At 35.9% G+C, this 19933-nt stretch overlaps 2 protein-coding genes across 3 annotated transcripts in view; one reads left to right on the forward strand and one right to left on the reverse strand.

Moving 5' to 3' along the window:
• The window catches only part of rk (G-protein coupled receptor rickets), a 453352-nt gene extending 447670 nt beyond the window's left edge, over nt 1–5682 (reverse strand). Inside the window, exon 1 of the mRNA XM_074169822.1 lies at nt 5529–5682. The gene's annotated coding sequence lies outside the window, so the exon portion shown is untranslated. The remainder of the gene's footprint in view (nt 1–5528) is intronic.
• A 316-nt stretch (nt 5683–5998) lies between these two features.
• LOC111504255 (15-hydroxyprostaglandin dehydrogenase [NAD(+)]) lies at nt 5999–18941 on the forward strand. 2 transcript variants are annotated; one of them, XM_074169831.1, is made up of 6 exons: nt 5999–6158; nt 9397–9523; nt 9567–9688; nt 16995–17151; nt 17829–18003; nt 18770–18941. In XM_074169831.1, exons 1-6 carry the CDS (start codon nt 6060–6062, stop codon nt 18906–18908), a joined length of 819 nt encoding a protein of 272 aa, XP_074025932.1. In that variant the 5' UTR covers nt 5999–6059; the 3' UTR covers nt 18909–18941. The 2 variants fall into 2 exon arrangements, with proteins under 2 accessions (XP_074025932.1, XP_023014538.2); XM_023158770.2 differs by having other exon boundaries at nt 9582–9688.
• Nucleotides 18942–19933: the final 992 nt, after the last annotated feature.

The raw sequence follows: 19933 nt of genomic DNA on the forward strand, positions 1-19933 counted from the left end.
GATGGAGCGACGACAAACCTGTTGTTTGTTGTAGTCTTCAGCTTAGTTCGAGGAATGATACTCTGACGGAATTCGATTTTCAATTATCGGAAATCATCGACTTTATGTTGATGATATACACTACCTTGCACTGACGAGTGGCCAAACAGCCCGAAACCGGTCTGCAAGTGTGTTCCAATAATTGAAAATCTATTGCGGCAGTTGTATCGCCAACAGCATATGCAGGAATAACTTCAGTGAAGAATCCTGCACTGACACCTGTCGGATATAATCCAACGCCCTTCGTGGTATTAGCCAGGGGAGTAGTTGTTTTCTGATAGGTGTCAGTCCATTAACCTACTGTGTAGGGTGTTGAGGCTGGCCTGAACGAATTGTTCTTTTAGATGATTTGATTTATAGCCAGTCTTCAAGTATGCCCACTGACTATACGTGAAAGATTTCTTTCCTTTTACGAGGAATTGGGCAAATTTGGATATGCAGTTGGTTACCTCGTTCACAGGCAGATGGAGCGACGACAAACCTGTTGTTTGTTGTAGTCTTCAGCTTAGTTCGAGGAATGATACTCTGACGGAATTCGATTTTCAATTATCGGAAATCATCGACTTTATGTTGATGATATACACTACCTTGCACTGACGAGTGGCCAAACAGCCCGAAACCGGTCTGCAAGTGTGTTCCAATAATTGAAAATCTATTGCGGCAGTTGTATCGCCAACAGCATATGCAGGAATAACTTCAGTGAAGAATCCTGCACTGACACCTGTCGGATATAATCCAACGCCCTTCGTGGTATTAGCCAGGGGAGTAGTTGTTTTCTGATAGGTGTCAGTCCATTAACCTACTGTGTAGGGTGTTGAGGCTGGCCTGAACGAATTGTTCTTTTAGATGATTTAAATGTCTAGTAGAAACTGCATGAGGTTAATCTGGAAGAATATCGAACGCTCGTCGAAGAGTAAAGATAAATAATTTTAATTTATTTTTGGTAAGAAACTACATACTTATCAATTGGAAATTGCGTACCCTTCTACCGAATAAAAATTAAAATTTACTGAGAATTGTTTCATCTTCTTTTTAAAAGGGATGAGATCAAGATTTCTCTATTCACGTGGTAGATTATTTTACATATGCAAGTTCAGGGAATTGCCTTGTGCGATTGCAAGTTTATATCTAAGAGCCCTCAAATGGTCTGCTTCCTTGGTTGAATAATTGAAGGAACCGTTATTCCTGTCAATTTCAGTTTTTTTTGTATGTATTTCGAGGAGACTTTGATAGATATAGATAGAAGGAAGACATAGAATCCTAAGCTTCTTGAAGAGTTCTCGGCATCAGCCATCAAACGAACAGCTCGTTTTTGAAGACGGAAATCTCTAACAGAGTGAGGTGAGTTCCCCCATAAAATAATTCCGTAATTCAAATAAGAGAGGAAAAGAGCGTGATATGAAGAGAGGAGGGTTGAAGAATTTGAAAAATTTTTAAGACGTCTCAAGAGAAAAAGCTGACCGGATAGTTTTTTTGGATAATATATCAACATGGGTTTGCCAACTCAAGTCATTATCAAAGGTCAGACCAAGCAGCTTGACAGTTTCCGATCCACATAACTTTTTGTTTGAGGAGCATATCATTTTTTGAAATTTGCTCTTGTGGACGTTTAGGCTGTTTGCTCTGAACCGGAGTTCCGCTTTACGTTCAACATTAGTGGAGATTTCGTTGTTGTTGTTGGATTGAATGAAAGTAGTGTCATTAGCGTAACACACACAGAAACCTGGGGATATAGAGTGGAAAATATCATTAAAAAAGAGGGGACCTAAGAAAGGTGAGAACTGAAGAATAAGAGTCTTACTTCTAGCCAAATAGAAACGGCGGCAGATACTATATCAAAGAAAAATTTAAATTAAAGATATCTCATTTTATCGAAAATGAATAAAATATTTTTATCCGCATTTCGTAATAATCTTATCATAAATATTCAAATTTAAAAGTGATTTTTTTATGCATGGATATGCATTGATGGAAATTGATGATTAATGAATACTTCGATTTTGATATCAAGTTCTATCATGAAATCATTCTTGATGGAATAGGTTAAAAAAAATGTGTTTCACTAACTAGCTGTCATTATTATACGAACAACAGAAGTCTAAACATGTGAAAGCTGACAATTACGAAGGGCTTATCTTTCAACATTGGTTGTTAAGTTGTTATAGTAGCGCAGACTGTTCAAGGATTTTATTAGTGTTGACAATAAGCAGGGTGAATCATCCAAAATAATACTGCAATACAGAGAGGTCAGGAAAAAAATTGCACGAAACTGCAAAAACATTTGAGTTTATCTGTGAGGAGGGCAAGTTCTGATCCACAACCAACACTTTGAGTAGAGATTTTATCTGTAGAGTCGAAGTTCAATATATTATTTATCAAAGAAAAAATAAATATGTTATTGTTGTAGATATGTTGTTTCTATCAGTAACTATGAAATATATTAGCACAAGAATTAGCATTAGTAGAATCAGTCATCAAATTCTCATACTGTATCGAGGCATAGGGAAAAATGGAGGGAGGGGGAACACACATCAAAAAGCACGGACGATTTGACATTAACCTACATTATTGAATATCACATGTTTAAAAAACCGATTAGCTGATTTTTATTTAACGCTTCTATTGGAAATATGCTACTCTTGAGTACATTCCGTATGTAACCTATTTATTCGTTTTTTTATCAGTTTGCATCATGTTATTTCTTACTACAGGGGTACTCTCAAATCATTGTCGTCCGTGATTTTTTTATCTATATCATGAGTGAAAATGATAAACAACTATGATAATTTGTTAGTTGCAAACTTGAAAACTATTCAAATTCAGTGTTTTTTCAAAGTTCAAACGACAGGTTGAAGTAACAGAGTTCGTTTTTCTAACATATTAACATCAAAATGTCGACACCGTTTAACTATTCTGAGAAATAATAGAAACTTAAGGAAATTCAAAAATATTAAGGCCGAGCAGCTTTTCGCTACCGAAAAATATATGGAAATTCATGTTGTAGTTGCTTTTTTGCTATTGTTCAAGTAAACAATTACCTTAGACCTAAAGTTTTGTTTTCTGTTCAAATCTTGTATTATCCAAAATTGTAGAAATGTCATCGAAAACGAAGTCAATTGTTTTGCAGGATTTATTTTTCAAATAATATTTAACTGTTGTTAAAATATCATTCGAACTCCCACCATCTCAGGTAATAGACGTTTAATTTGGCATAATGAACACTTTCTACTACTCTGATACAAAAAATGTGGGAATCTTCCCAAGGAAGGAAGTAATCAATTTGAAAATAAGTAACTCTATACATGAATGTATAGATCATGCAAAGAAGTACCTTTCAGACACAAACTGGAAGAAAGCCCTCCCGAAACAGTTACTTTCATATCAACATTGAATTACATGCACGAAAGAAAAAATTATTTCTGTATAATTCAGTATTCGGGAGGGCTTTCTTCCAGGTTGTGTCTGAAAGTTAGTTCTTTGCATGATCTACACATCCATGTATAGAGTTACTTATTTTCAAATTGATTACTTTCTTCCTTCCTTTGAAAGATTCCCACATTTTTTGTATTAAGATGAAGTAGTAGACAGCCAAAAACTTTCTTTTCCAAAAATTAATCACTCCTGAAAATATATCGTTCAATTCAAATAAGAATTTGTTTTTTTTTTTAAACTTTCTGCAGTTTTCATCCCAATTACGTAACTAGATGAGACCAGAGTTGAAAAAAAAATGCATTAATGATTCAATACCAGATATCGCTTTTTCGATGTGTCACATATCTATCAAGCACTCTTTTTGTAGTACATCAGCAAAACCACTTATTGTTGACGCAGTTGGAAGTTCCAGTGAAATCATTATTAGTAAAAATATTCAACAAATGTATTAATTCACATCGATAATGAATTCAATTAAAACTTGACAAGTAAACAAATCACTGACAAACTTAACTAGAAATTGTATACAACACAGGATGTTCACCAAATAAATTAGGAATTAACCTGTTCAATTCAGTATTTCACTTGTGAGTTAGAAGAAAAAGAACTGAAAATAATCGATAATGTAGTTAACGACATTGATACTGGATTACAAATTGAGGTTACAATAGGCTACAAAAAGCAATATGAGGCTAAAATAAGCTACACACTTTGAAAATTTTTCATTCACAAAACACTGAATCGCAATGAGAAAAAATGCTCTTCTGGTTTCACAACCTAACTTTCGCAATAATATACACTGAACTTCATCTAGAAAGTATCGATATTCAGCGAATCCAAAGAGCAGAAAATTTTTGTATCAAATTGATCACTGGTATCACTAACTATGAAACAGTTAACATTTTCATAAGCACATTTAATACACAAGAGACATAATGCATCAATGCTCATGACACAACTAACTAAAAATGGAATAATGTATTCGAGGAACACTTTATTGTATCACTTCCACCGAAAAATTCTAAATATGAACACATCTGAAGGAGCTATCGAATTGTGAAATGTGTATTACGATTTTGTGAATTGTTTATAGTGAAAACTTCACAAAAACTGTTAGTGGAAAAATTCATGTTTCATCAAATTTCATTCCATAGTACAATATTTTGTATTACCCTACTAATTACCCATTTCTCTGAAATTTGTTGCAACCTTCTTTCAACGTAATCCAGTTGTCTATCTCTACTCTTTCCTATTAGCTTTCTTGGAAAGTATTTTGCTTCTTGACAGTCATCTTAGTTTACGATTTCATCCAAGTTTCTCGAAAACCTTTCAGCTTCGTGGGCTGGTTGCGGTGTTTTCGCTTTTTCATGACACTGGATTTGCAAAAGCTGCTTCTCCAAAGCTTGGAACACTGTTTCGAAACAGAAAACTGTACAAACTTCAGCAAATTGTGATGCTTCATGAAGCTTAGATCAGACATTCTTTGGAGTATTGTTCACATGTATGGAGCTCCGCCCCTAAGTATACCCTGAAGCTGCTGGATTTTATCCAGAAAAGAGCCATCCGCCTGATTGTAGACGCGTTCAAGTGACTTGGCACATTTATTCCACCAAGAGTGGAACATAACAGAAATATGCGACGGACTGTGGCTTCCCATCTTTTTGAGGTTCAAACTTCACTGTTTGAGAACTATTTCATTTGGATAACTGCGATTATGTGGAATAAACTTTCTGAGAACGTATTTCTCCAAAATGTAGTCATAAAAAAAATTTATCGATTTCAAAAGACGATGAGCAAAATCATAGAACGTTAACATATTCGGGCCAACCAAGTTTAAAGACTTCTAATTCTCTAAAAATGAAAGGTGTAAATAGAGTGTATGATACCAATAACAACTTGAGCTTGCGAATGAAAAATAACAATGAGTTTGATGTGGTTTATGTGGTTTATGTCGGATGTTTTACATGGGTCGAACTGAAAGAAGGTTCCAAGCAAGCATGAAATAAAATAAAAACATTTTTCCGAATGCAATTATAAACTCAACTTATGCTACTCACCTCGTTACAGATGGATATTAGTTCAATCATCACCTCAACACTCATTTCCAGAAGAACGGTTCGAAACCTCACCTTCCGGAAAGTACGAAAGTACAGAAATCAATATCTAAGGAACGATCAAATTGAGTTGAATAGCTCCCCGTTATCAAATGTGTTCTCAAATCAGATTTTCACAGATTTCAACATTAACAATTATTCACGTAGTTATACTGATGATGGAAAGAAAATAGAAGTAGATAAGAAGTTTCTGTAATATTTTAGTAGACATCTATCTTGCCTTTATGTAATTTTGCTTTTCTCCTGTTGGTTTCGTTGAAATTCAATGAGACAATTGTCCAGTTTGGTTACCCTCCTATCTATATTTTTTCAGAGGTTAAAACACGCAACACTCAGGTTAGTGATAACGTGCAATAATTACTAAATTACTTACGAAAAACCTTGACTTGAAACAACGAAGGTTGTTTAATAGTCTTATAAAATACGAAGATCATTTCATTCGGGATTGCTGACAGTGATTGTTGGTGCTTTAAAATGGTTTTTAATTTACAAGGAAAAGTTGCTTTGATAACCGGTGGGGCAAGAGGTCTAGGATTTCAGTTTGCCAAGGAGCTTTTGAAAAATGGAGTCAGGGTATAGTATACCTACAATTTTTTGAAAAATATATTTTCAGAAATTATCGTTTTAAAAACGTTCATATCTAATTGTGTAGTAGGAATCCAGTCAATCTAAAGGTTTTCTATCAATTCAATTCTCGAAATAGTTTGTTATCATCAACCACACGTCTGACCAAATTATAAGGTGTTTTTGCAGTATTGTTGTAGATTTCAGGAAGTGATCGCTTGTTTTTTTTTCACAAAAACTAGCCTCTCCTGAAAATATACGCCTTTCAATTTGAAAAAGATTCGTATGGCTGGGATTAAATAAAAAAATGTAGAATATCTCACCGTACTATTATCGTGAGATCAATAGATTTATCTCATGCGTGACATAAAGTCGAAATGTTATGATAAGGAAATAATACAAGTGTATTATTTCGAAACTTCGAAGTCCGCCCTTGAGAATAATAGAGTCCCACGTAGGTGAAATTTTATATCATAATTCTACCTTTCCATAAAGAGGGTTTGGAGTTATAATTGAATATAAAAGAGTGATTTTCATAAAATTCAATGTTCAAATGGAATAATTTGTTTCGAAAGTATTTTTTCCTTTTATTCGATGTGCATGTGATTGTATTTGTTACGGGAGAGCATCTTTTCCAGCTTGTATCTGAAAGTAACTTTTATGCGTGATCTACTCAACTTGGTGAAGAGTTTATTTTGAACTCAATTGCTTCCTGTCTTTAGAAAGTTTCCCACAATTTGTTTCGTGCAAAGGTGAGAAAGTGGAAGTCAATATCTTTTTTCAAGAATTTCAATTTGGAAAACTGTTGCCTATCTTTACACTTGGCTGCACCGCGCTGATGAGGCCAAGCTGCCTTCGTAGTCATGTTAGATGTAGTTTGGGAATTCTAGGTCTTTGCGGTTGGCTCCTGTTGTTGAGTCCGTGTTGTTTCCTGTTTTTGGCAAACAAGTGTTGCCCATCTTTACAGTTGGCTGCACCGCACTGATGAAGTCAATAGCGAGAAACACGTGTCCGTATATGTTCATATGTATATATATATATATATATATATATATATATATATGTTAGATATATATATATATATATATATATGTGTATATATATATATATATATATATATATATATATATATATATATATATAAAGATGGGCAACACTTGTTTGCCGAAAACAGGAAACAACACGGACTCAATAACAGGAGCCAACCGCAAAGACCTAGAATTCCCAAACTACATCTAACATGACTACGAAGGCAGCTTGGCCTCATCAGCGCGGTGCAGCCAAGTGTAAAGATAGGCAACATTTGTTTGTCGAAAACAGAAAACAACACATACGCACGGAGTCAAGAACAGGAGCCAACCGCACAAGTGTGGTTCCAGTTAGAAGACCTAGAATTCCCAGGCTACATCTAACATGACCACGTACCTGCGTGAAATCCGGATTCAGGCTATGAATACAGATATATATTTTTTCGAGTGTCTATGATACAAATCGAAAATAAAACGATTCGTGGACACAACACTCCTAAAAGGGGGCAAATCGCGGACACGTGGTTCTGGCTAGTGGCCTCATCAGCGCGGTGCTGTGTTTTGTGTAAAAAGACCGTCGACCAAGCTAGGGTAGAACTCACGGCCCTCGCGTACAAGACGTTGCTTCTTGTCATATTCGTTCCTGTCGGTCTTCTTGATTGGGCTGGTAGGTTTCTAGGCTTGATGTTGACCTTTTTGTTCTGGACATCCTTGGTAATTTGCTGGATAGTTTCCTTTGCAGTTGAAACATTCCACCGAGGATTGTTTCGGGTTTTTACATTCGGTCGTCAGGTGGCGACCGGCACATATTTGGCACGCAGAAACTGCTTTACAGTTCCTATGCGAATGTCCGAACTTCTGGTAGCGGAGCGGTAGCATTGCCCCACTGTCGTTGGATGTGTTTGAGGTTTGCTTTTAACTGTTACGTTTAGGACCTCTCTGATCTCGTATATGTGGTTCTGTTGTCTCGTAACGAGAACCAGTTCAAGCGGGAGTGGCTTTTTATTGCATTTTTCAAGCCTGGCTATCGATAAGATACTGAAGCCCTTGGCTTTCAGGTCATCTCCGACTTCTTTAGTTTCGAGGAATTTAGGTACTCCTCGAAACACCACTCTCAAGAGCTCTGCTTCTTGCATCGTGTACGTGTGATGCGGAATCTGCTCTTTCTCCAATATTTTGATAATTTTTCTGTAGTCATCCGGGCCTGCTGCCTGGACTTTTATGCTGTCATTTGTGTTGACCGCTTTTGTGAAGTTCGCCTTCTCGCGTGCGGCAATTTCGTTAAACTTTGTCCACTTATCCTTTTGCCTGATGGTAATAGGCGGTGGCTTAATTACTTTTGACACGGTTGCCTGTGCTGTTGCAGAACTCACGGCGTCTTCTGTGTGCGTTTCAGTTTCCATAGTCTCAGGGGTACAGTTTTCTTCCATCATATGAGGTTTTAGGACCTCATTGATTACTTGGGTAGATATACTTTCAGGGTCATTGGCCCTGAGTTTCTTGGATTTTTTAGAAATCTATGTCTTTTGTTCTCTCAGTACCTCACTCCGTACCTGTGTTTTTGTCTTATTGCTTTCGTTCGCTTTAGGTTTTTGTGATTTCCTAGGAGTGTGTCTGCCTTCCTCGAGCGTTTTTTGTTAGCTATCGCCTATGTATATATATATGTATATATATATATATATATATATATATATATATATATATATATATATATATATATATATATATATATATATATATTTTGCTGCTCGAGTTCTTGTCATTTTTCCGCATCAATGTGTGCATAGACAGGAGTTTACGAGGTGAAACTTCATATATATCTATTATAGTAGCTTAGAAATCATCGCTAGCACCACATCTCTCTTCTCTTTACTAGCATTGAATACGAAGGTATCAATAATAGCGTACATCTTAGCATGTTGATGTATTAATATATCGACTATATATCTCTCATGATAATGTATCAATGTATAGTTTTATAATGAATGTAACGGTCGAGTCAATCAGGAAATAAAAAAAAAATAATATCTTCCGACGCGCGTTTCGCTAACCAAGTTGCTTTCACCAGGGGATGACTAAGATCCATGATTAACGAAACGCGCACCGAGAGGCAGTATTTTTGGTCTGATGCGGAAAAAGTGTTTTCAATTGACGTATCTTCGATCTTTATTTTAGAATGTAAGTGAAGGGCATCAAAAAAGTTTCATGGCGTGTTTTAGGGCATAACGATATCAGATTGCGACCCTGTGGAAGGCAGCACAGCAGCAGAAACTCTTAACAAAGAATTTGGTAGAGGAAAAGTGATTTTTATAAAAACTGACGTCACAGACAAGAAACAATTTGAAGGTAATCAGTGAATCATTTTTTATTCTAGTAACTCTTGATAAAGGTCTCAATTTTCCAGAGGCTTTCCAAAAAACAGTGGAAGTTTTCAATAATGTTGATATACTCATAAATAATGCGGGAATTATGAATGACGCTATTTGGGAGGAAGAAATCGCTGTCAATGTTGTAAGTAACCACAATTTTGATACCGAATATTTGTTTGTATGGAAATGTATTTATAAATCAACAGTATTCCATACAGTATCATCATCTTTTGAATTCGGTTAATTATTCATGGACAAAACTGAATACCGAAACTGAATTGCAATTTTAAAGCCCGTATTCGCCGTATACCAATAAGCGAAGCTTAAGGGGTAAGCTCTCTTAACGCTTCAGTTTTGTATGCACCGTATCCACAAACGCCTTTAAGTTCGCTCGAATGTAAGCGGCCAAATTCGGTGGCTTTACATGTGAAGCTAAGCTTGTGTAGACACCAGAACCTCAATTTTCATTCTTGAGTTTTGAAAATAATGTAAGTGACGTTTTGCTGAAATGTTTTAGTAAACGGACTTGTGAAATTATAATCAGATGTTGCAGAATGATGGAACTAGAAGACGAAATCATGCTGGTAGACGATAATGGCATCTTACACATCATTCATTTGGGATATCGACGAAGAATGTTTAGGAGGCCCAACTATTTCGAGGAGATGATGATATAGCCTTTTATGGAAGATTCGGACTGACCAAACTGACAACACTATATGTGCTGGAGCTCATAGAAGATGCTTTAGAATTTAAAAATGATTTGTGAAAAAACATTCGATTGTTTTTCTTTTTTTTTAATACAATCACAAGATATAACTGACCACATATAAAATAGCAAATTTATAAGTGGTTTTATGGTACTATTTTGTTCACCAGAGTTTTGGCTATCGGCCGAGATGCAGGTAGTTCTGAGTAGAACATTTCTCTCTCTATAGGTTGTCAATTAGATCTTATTTTGCAATGCAGGGGGTTATAATTGAATTGCAAAAATTAATTCTCCGTTGAGGTTGGAACTCTTACTTTTTTATTCATTCCGCTAGTAATAGATATGAACATTCACTGGTAAGTATGTTCTTTTGTCTGATTCTGATACTTTTCGACAACAAGGTAAAAGCGAACCACCGTATCCCCAAGTTTTATTAAATTCACCTAACGTTTGGTTCTCGTAATTTGAGAATTGACGCGTAAACAGTTATTTTCCCCAGAACGATACAACGTTGCCAAGTTATTTTAGCGCTTGGCTAAGCTACGTTTATTGTTCTGTGGTGCATACCGCAAACATTCAAATTTGGCTTGAATTTTAAGCGGGCTTACGCAAGCTTTGCTTTACAGAGAAAATGGCGAATACGGGCATAATGAATTGTCAGTGAAACTTTTCTGCAACTTATATAGTCGAAGTAATCTTTATTTTGTACACTTAAAGCTATCAGCACCCTCAAAGGCCAAAAAAACAAAAACAAAGATATAAAGTCGCTGCCAGCTAGTCCACGTGGACTGAAGAATTAGCGGTTCGTATTGGATGATTTTTACTCACCGAGTTTTATGATTGGCTGAAGAGTCATATAATTAAATTTCAAAGTCATGTTACGGTGACGAATAGAATGCGAGGCGTCGTGTTGTCAATGTTCAGTTCAGTAACTGATCGCGATTTGAGTGTTGGAATTCGATATTGGTGCAGTCATAATTACTTAAATTTTTGTTATCTGTTTAAAGTGTGTTCTTGGACGAATACTAATAGCAATAGCGCTGATGAACAATGCGAAAAAGAGATACCAGTGAATATGATTCAGATGCATTTGAATATTGAAATACAGAGAGTATGTTTCAATGTATATAAGAATCTACATCTCTAGTTTGATTCTTTGAAATTATGTGGAAAAAAACTTGAGGAAGCTAATATTTTTGAGGAATGGTTTGGAAACACATTGATCTCAAATTTGGATGCGAATAGTGTAATAGTTCTTGACAACGCTTCCTATCATTCGCGACAGCTCATTAAAATACCGAATAAAAATTCGAGGAAAGTTGAAATACAAAGTTTTTAATGGATAACAATGTCTATTCTGAAGATAACTGTACCAAAAACTTGAAAATTTAAGTTTTACAGACAAAAACATTTGAAAAAGTGTATACCCTTGAGAATACTGCTGAAAAGTATGGACACACCATACTGAGAGATCCCCCCTATTTTTTAGTTCTCAATCCCATCGAGTTGATTTGGGAAACATTGAAACAGAGCATCAGGCAAAAAAATTATTTTTCAAAATTCGATAACAAGGTAATAGAGCTAGTTAAAGAAGAAGTATCTAATATTACCGAAGAAGACTGGCAGAAAAAGATTAAAAAAGTAATTTTAGGTGAAATAGACTATATGGAATTGGACACTTCCATATTAATGTTGGAAATGAATTCATTATTGATTTAAATGATGACAGAGATAGTGAAACAGAGAATGTGGAAGAGGAATTATCAGAATCTTTCGAAGAGAGTTAGTTAAGTGTTTTTGAAACGATCGATTGTATACACAGTGTGTCTCACTTCTCATGGAAACACCTTCGTATCTTCCGTAATATTCGAGGTAGAATGATGAAACTCTCAGGACTGATGGGAATGCTCAAAATGCACCTAACACCTGAATGGGGTTGGCCAAAGTGATATACACTGTCCGCCACTCGCGATGGAACACCCCTTTTTTAGGTAAAACATATTACGGCGCAAAATAGTTCGCTTCCAATACCTGAACCACTTCATTCTATCTGGAGAGTACTCTCAGGTATGAAAGATTCAGATGCTGTGAGATGCTATCATCCATTTTGAGCCTATCTGAGGAAAATGTCACAGCACCACATTCTCAGATTATCGAGATAGTGTGAAGCAGTGTATGAAAAATTATCGATGGCAGCATCTATTATAACTGAAGAAGATTATTCGTAAAACTAATTCTGGTTGCTGAACATCCAAATTCTATCCCAACCAGAAGTGAGAGCTCTCGATTGATGAGCAAAAACTGCAAAAAATGGAAAAAATCTATTTTCAAAAGTTCACATCTCGAAAACTGTACAATTTTGAGCTTTGGCTGTGGACACTTTCAATCAGCACATCAAGAACTACAACATATCAAAATTTCGGCAAAATTCAAGGCAAGCTTTTCTCATAAGAAATGTGCGGGGTCCTTTATCAAAATATTGAGGAAACATTTTACCATCCGAAACAAAATTAATCTTCATACTCATTGCAACACCGAAACAACTGTTGATTTTTAAAGAAAAAATCGCACTCGGTGAACAGGTAGAATTCAGATTATTTTACCTACTTGCTGAATTGTTGTCTGAAATCATTTGAAGGGATTGAATTACATCAGTTTCATTGAATCATGCGGTGCCCTGAAATCACCATGGAAAACAGTTGCTCATTGATATTTACTGTCAACCTGACAATATTGTTGAAAGATCTTATTGTATTAACCCTCAGACCAGTTTTTATTGCATTTGTTGTTTCTAGTATTGTTGTTCTTTGAATCACCGTTGTTCCTGTTGTTTCTGCCGTGTTTTTGTTCCCATTGTGTTTATTGTTCCTGTATTTATGTTGTATTTTGTTCCTGTCTTCCAGTTGTTTTCTGTTCGTGAGTTCCTGTTCATATTTTAATATTTCTGAAGTTACCATTTTGACTAATATCAGCTCATTTTGACTGACAAAGTTCAACATGGCACGTCTGTCACTTCAAGCAAAAATTGAAATTGTTTTAATTGTTGGTGAAGGGATGAGGTCTTATCGTGAAGCGGCCGCTGATTTTAATAGAAGACACCCGCTAGAGGTAGCTGTACACCCTGGAACTGAACATAAAATATATAATCTATTCGTGAGCACCGGCCTAGTAACAAAGGACAAAAAAATTGTAAAACAACATATTGATGATGATACGATATTGGCGGCTCATCAAGCTGATCCTAGAATTAGTTTGAGAAACTTATCGCGTCAACTCAATATGAGCCGCGGTAAAATATGGAGTTGTTTAAAGAGGCATAAAATGCATGCGTTCAAACCCAAATTTTTACATACTTTGCACGAAGGAGATGAAATCCGCCGTATGGAATGTTGTTAATGGATGCAGGAAAATTATCTCAATGACAGGAATTTTTTGAAGTATATCTAATACAGTGATGAGGCTACCTTTACCACAGATGGTGTTGTATCTTCCCAGAACATGAGGTTTTGGGCTGGTGAATTGTAGAGACCAAATATCTCAGAAAGTTAATGTGTGGTGTGGTATCCTGAATGAAAATATTATCGAGCCATATTTTTTTTCGATCAAAATTTAAACGGACGACTATTCGTTGATTTTCTCGAAAATGCATTTTCCGATATGTTAGAAGAACTACCTTTGGATGTGAGACACAGCATGATTTTTCAGTTAGATGGTTCACCAGTTCACAATAGTGGCATAACAAGGGTTTGGTTGAATAGGAATCTACCTATGAAATGGATAGGACCCAATAGCCCTCTCGTAGTATGGCCACCACGATCCTCAGATTTTACTCCACTGGATTTTTATTTATGGGGAAACTTGAAAAATAAAGTTTATAAGGCTAGGCCAACAAATAAAGAAGATCTCCGTTCAAGATATATACAAGCGTGTAGAGAAATCACACCTAGAGAACTGAGAAGAGTTGGAGGAAATGATAGAAGGTGCATAGAAAAATGTGTTCGATTGGAGGAAAATTTCATAGAAGGCACGAAAATATAAAATTGTCAACAGTTAAATCATTTGAAATTGATTGTTTTGTTTTTTAGATGAAAATATGATTTTGAAAGTAGTACTTCGAAAGAATTTGGAACTACATAACATTTTTCGCCACAAAATATCCTTGTTTTTTTTTTTAAATAATGGGAAAATGAGAATATGAAATAACATTAACCATCCTTAAACCTCACTGATTACATGTTTCCGTTCCTCTTACAAAATTAACATTTTCTCTCTTATTGAGAAGGAATAACTTTCCTGACAACAAAATAAAAAATTAATTATTTATGTGGAAACAAAAGTCGAGTTTCTCTTAAACAATTTCGTTCATGTTCTGATGTCAAAACCAAAAAAAAATCTACTTCAATTATTACGGAAGATACGGGGGTGTTTCCATGAGAAGTGAAACAAATTCGGATTTTTCAGGACTGAAATTTTTTCAGGAAAAAAGTGTAATCGTAGTAAGTTTGTAGTCCTGATCACGAATCTGAAGGAATTTTGAGCCTATTTTGGCTCCTAATATGTTTTACCGTAAAAATGTGGTGTTCCATCGCGAGTGGCGGACAGTGTATATCACTTTGACCAACACCATCCAGGTGGTAGGTGCATTTTGAGCATATCCTTCAGTCCTGAGAGTTTTATTTCTCTACCTCGGGTATTACGGAAGATACGGGGGTGTTTCCATAAGAAGTGAGACAAATTCGGATTTTTCAGGACTGAAATTTTTTCAGGAAAAAGTGTAATCGTAGTGAGTTGGTAGTCCTGATCACGAATCTGAAGGGATTTTGAGCTAATTTTGCGCCCTAATATGTTTTACCGTAAAAATGGGGTGTTCCATCGCGAGTGGCGGACAGTGTATATCACTTTGGCCAACACCATTCAGGTGGTAGGTGCATTTTGAGCATATCCCTCAGTCCTGAGAGTTTCATCTCTCTACCTCGGATATTACGGAAGATACGGGGGTGTTTCCATAAGAAGTGAGACAAATTCGGATTTTTCAGGACTGACATTTTTTCAGGAAAAAAGTGTAATCGTAGTAAGTTGGTAGTCCTGATCACGAATCTGAAGGGATTTTGGGCCAATTTTGCGCCCTAATATGTTTTACCGTAAAAATGGGGTGTTCCATCGCGAGTGGCGGACAGTGTATATCACTTTGGCCAACACCATTCAGGTGGTAGGTGCATTTTGAGCATATCCCTCAGTCCTGAGAGTTTCATTTCTCTACCTCGGATATTACGGAAGATACGGGGGTGTTTCCATAAGAAGTGAGACAAATTCGGATTTTTCAGGACTGAAATTTTTTCAGGAAAAAGTGTAATCGTAGTAAGTTGGTAGTCCTGATCACGAATCTGAAGGGATTTTGAGCCAATTTTGCGTCCTAATATGTTTTACCGTAAAAATGGGGTGTTCCATCGCGAGTGGCGGACAGTGTATATCACTTTGGCCAACACCATTCAGGTGGTAGGTGCATTTTGAGCATATCCCTCAGTCCTGAGAGTTTCATCTCTCTACCTCGGATATTACGGAAGATACGGGGGTGTTTCCATAAGAAGTGAGACAAATTCGGATTTTTCAGGACTGAAATTTTTTCAGGAAAAAGTGTAATCGTAGTAAGTTGGTAGTCCTGATCACGAATCTGAAGGGATTTTGAGCCAATTTTGCGTCCTAATATGTTTTACCGTAAAAATGGGGTGTTCCATCGCGAGTGGCGGACAGTGTATATCACTTTGGCCAACACCATTCAGGTGGTAGGTGCATTTTGAGCATATCCCTCAGTCCTGAGAGTTTCATCTCTCTACCTCGGATATTACGGAAGATACGGGGGTGTTTCCATAAGAAGTGAGACAAATTCGGATTTTTCAGGACTGAAATTTTTTCAGGAAAAAGTGTAATCGTAGTAAGTTGGTAGTCCTGATCACGAATCTGAAGGGATTTTGAGCCAATTTTGCGCCCGAATATGTTTTACCGTAAAAATGGGGTGTTCCATCGCGAGTGGCGGACAGTGTATATCACTTTGGCCAACACCATTCAGGTGGTAGGTGCATTTTGAGCATATCCCTCAGTCCTGAGAGTTTCATCTCTCTACCTCGGATATTACGGAAGATACGGGGGTGTTTCCATAAGAAGTGAGACAAATTCGGATTTTTCAGGACTGAAATTTTTTCAGGAAAAAAGTGTAATCGTAGTAAGTTGGTAGTCCTGATCACGAATCTGAAGGAATTTTGAGTCAATTTTGCCCCCTAATATGTTTTACCGTAACAATGGGTGTTAGGTGCATTTTGAACATTTCCATCAGTCCTGAGAGTTTCTTCGTTTTACCTCGAATATTACGGAAGATACAGGGGTGTTTCCATGAGAAGTGAGACACACTGTATATGTCAGTAAGAAATATTTTCAATCATGACCACTCTGTTATTTGAATCCCTACTTTCCCAGTCATCCATATAAAACGAAACATTTATTATATATATTATTATTTTAGTAGGTATATAGTTATTGTGATTCTTATATAATCAGAAATGAATATCGAATAACAAAATTAGTTGAAAAATGAAAAATTCGTAAGGAAACATCTAATAAATTCTAGTTTTCTCTTAAATCGTTAGTAATGAAAGAAACGGATAATTATTTATAATAATATAGAACGAAATGAATCCAAACAAACTCAAACTATGAAGTTGTGAATATTTATGTATTTTTGAAGAATGGTGTGGTTCATGGCATGCTATTAGGCTTTGACAAGTACCTGAAAAACTTCAAATCTGACGACGAAGCTGTCATTTTGAATATGTCGTCTGTGGGAGGTATCAAAGGCTATGGACATGTTCCAGTGTACGTTGCTACAAAATTTGCCGTAACAGGTGAGTAACTCATTTTGTCACATTTTAAAATGTACCTATAGGATTATATTCATCTCACATCCTTCAACAGGATGAATGAATGAATTATTATTTCATTGGAAAAACATGGAAACACCTATCCATGATTGCCAGATTACATAAATATACTTTAGTTTTTAAAATAGGAACTATGATTATATCTGAATCTTTCAATTTTATTTTATGATTTGTTGAAATATTTTTAAAATGATCTGTGAATAATCGATTAATACCTAATAATGATCGATTTGCAAATGTATCACAATTTTCATTTTTTAGGTAAAGGTGAACTTTCATATGGAAACCCAATTCGAATTTTCGCGACCGAATATTTTAGGTATCGTAGAATTAGAAATCTGCTTTTTATGACCTAGTTTTTCGAAGCATATGTTTCGGAATCGAAAACCATATTTCACAGATATATTCATGGCAATTAATTGAAAATAAATCATTGATTGAATTATAAACTCTGTCATAAAATCTGAAATCTGTTATATTCAATATTGCAACTTCACTTTCTGTTTCTAGATCTTTCTCTTCCACTCTTTTGATTGAGTTCTTTTAGCATTATTTACAATCTATAAATTCAAGGTATCAGCTGGTCAGCACTTTTCGAAGTGGTTATTTCTATGTAAAGAAATATCTTTTTTTTCAAACAGGAATGGTAAAGTCTTGGAGTTATCCAACCCACTATGAAAGAACGAAAGTTCGGGTAATCGGATTGTGTCCTGGAGCAACTGACACTACCTTACAGGTCATGGAAGGAAAATACATCGGTCCTGAATATGAAGATAGTATCAAGGATATACCTGTGGAACAATTTGTGATACAGCCGTAAGTACTCAGATTTCAAGTTAGTTCAAAAATAGAAACTGACTAATTCTCAAAATATGAGTGGTTTCGTCAAATGAGAAGAAACTGAACTCCCTTATTTCATAAACAAATCATACCCGTGTGACCCGCCAAACTTAGTATTTAAAAATGCCACTTTTTTGTTTTTCTGGTTTTCGTTGAAATAAGTATGACTTTATATAAATCGTGAATGAAAGGAATATCAATGAAAAAATGAATCCCAGTGGAAACGAATTCAATCTCAAACCTAAAAAAAGTAAAAATATCATCAATAAAAAATAATTCCACGAATTCATTCTCAAACCTAAACATTCTTCAGCGATATTGACGTCAAACATAAGGGTTTTTTTTAAGCCAAGGACAGACACAAACTTCACAGTGGGGGTCGAAATAGTTTCAATGTATCAACTGAAACAGTTGATACGCCAAGAAGAGTACTTCGACCACCCCACTGACTGCCGCAGTTGCAGTTAAAACGTTTAGAGATTGTAATCAAAACCCGGAAATCAATCATAACATATAAGTGAAGTATTCGGGCATAACAGAGCCTTTCGTCCCAGCATTTCCCAAATTTCAGTTGAGTAATAATTAAAAATTCCTCGAGGTGGCAAATAAACACATGAAAAAATATAATATTTTGCAAGAGAATTGAAATATACCTCATTAATGTGGTATGAATATTATAAAAAAATGTGAGATAAATGAAATTCTCAATTTTCTTGTTATTATTCAAATACTTTTTTTTCAGTGCCGAATTCGTAGCTTCCGAGATGGTAAAGTTACTGATGAACTCGAAAAATGGTACAATGTGGGTTGTTGAAGGATCTAAACCAGCCTATGAATACATTATTCCTGAACGTGAGACTTTCAAAAACAATAGATTGTAATTGAAATGAAAATAAAGTATATATAGCCCTATGCATTAGTGCTTGACATATAACATAATATGTGGAACATAAAATTGGTCAATATCCATAACTATTTCTCTTATAGAATGCAAAGAATTAGAAGATCAGAGAATTAGGAATAAACTGCTTGCCAATCCCAACGGGGCTAGATCCTTCTGGTCGGTAGCTAATGGTGTTAATCAGAAATTTGTAAAATCTACAATTCCCCCACTAATACAAGCGGATGGTTTATTTATTGCAACAACAGCTATAGAAAAAACAAATATACTATATTGTCTCCAATACTCTTTTTTATTGTATATCAACGACTTATTGAAGAAAACCAAGAATCCAATATATTGCTTTGCTGACGACAGCACACTTGTCTCGTCATTCCATTCGGATTCCAGGATATCGGCTATGGAGGCACATCTTTACTGGCAGCAGGAGGTTGCATATCTTAATCAGGATCTAGAATCGGGGGGAAAGTAACCAGGTTCATTTCAATGCCACAAACAGGCATCGGGTTTCTCCAAGAAGAAAAATGTCTCCAAACCGAATATAATAATGTCAGGAGAGACAATTCCGTTTTCTGCTTCGATAAGTTTGTTGGGGGTTGAAAGGGACACCACCATGTCTTGACACAATCATGTCGCTGGAATTGCAAAGACTGCTTCTCAATAGCTTGGAACACTGTTGCACAAAACTGTACACACCTTAGCAACTTTTGATGCTTTATGAAGCTCAGATCAGACCTTCTTTGGAGTATTGTTCTCATTTATGGAGCTCTGCTCCCAAACATGCCCTGAAGTTGCTGGATTTCATCCAGAAAAGAGCCATTCGCCTGATTGGAGACGCGAACATCACGTGCAACCTTGATAGCCTGAGACATCGAAGAAAGGTTGGAGATCTGTCTCTTTTCTATGGATACTTTCACGGGAGACTTGGTACAATTAATTCCACCAAAGCGGTACATACCAGAAATACGCAACGGACAGTGGCTGCTCATCATTTTGAGGTTCAAC

Source organism: Leptinotarsa decemlineata, unplaced genomic scaffold, assembly GCF_025532065.1.
Source record: "Leptinotarsa decemlineata unplaced genomic scaffold, Ldec_3_MD MMD2_P_RNA_scaffold_6, whole genome shotgun sequence".
In the NCBI taxonomy this organism is placed as follows: Eukaryota; Metazoa; Arthropoda; class Insecta; order Coleoptera; family Chrysomelidae; genus Leptinotarsa; species Leptinotarsa decemlineata.

Bases quoted from the DNA above. Each gene is read 5' to 3' on its own strand.
- LOC111504255 (XM_074169831.1), top strand. From the start codon at position 6,060: ATGGTTTTTAATTTACAAGGAAAAGTTGCTTTGATAACCGGTGGGGCA. The intron at 9,524-9,566 runs GTAATCAGTGAA...CTCTTGATAAAG, and splicing joins AGACAAGAAACAATTTGAAG to GTCTCAATTTTCCAGAGGCT. The intron at 9,689-16,994 runs GTAAGTAACCAC...GTATTTTTGAAG, and splicing joins AAGAAATCGCTGTCAATGTT to AATGGTGTGGTTCATGGCAT.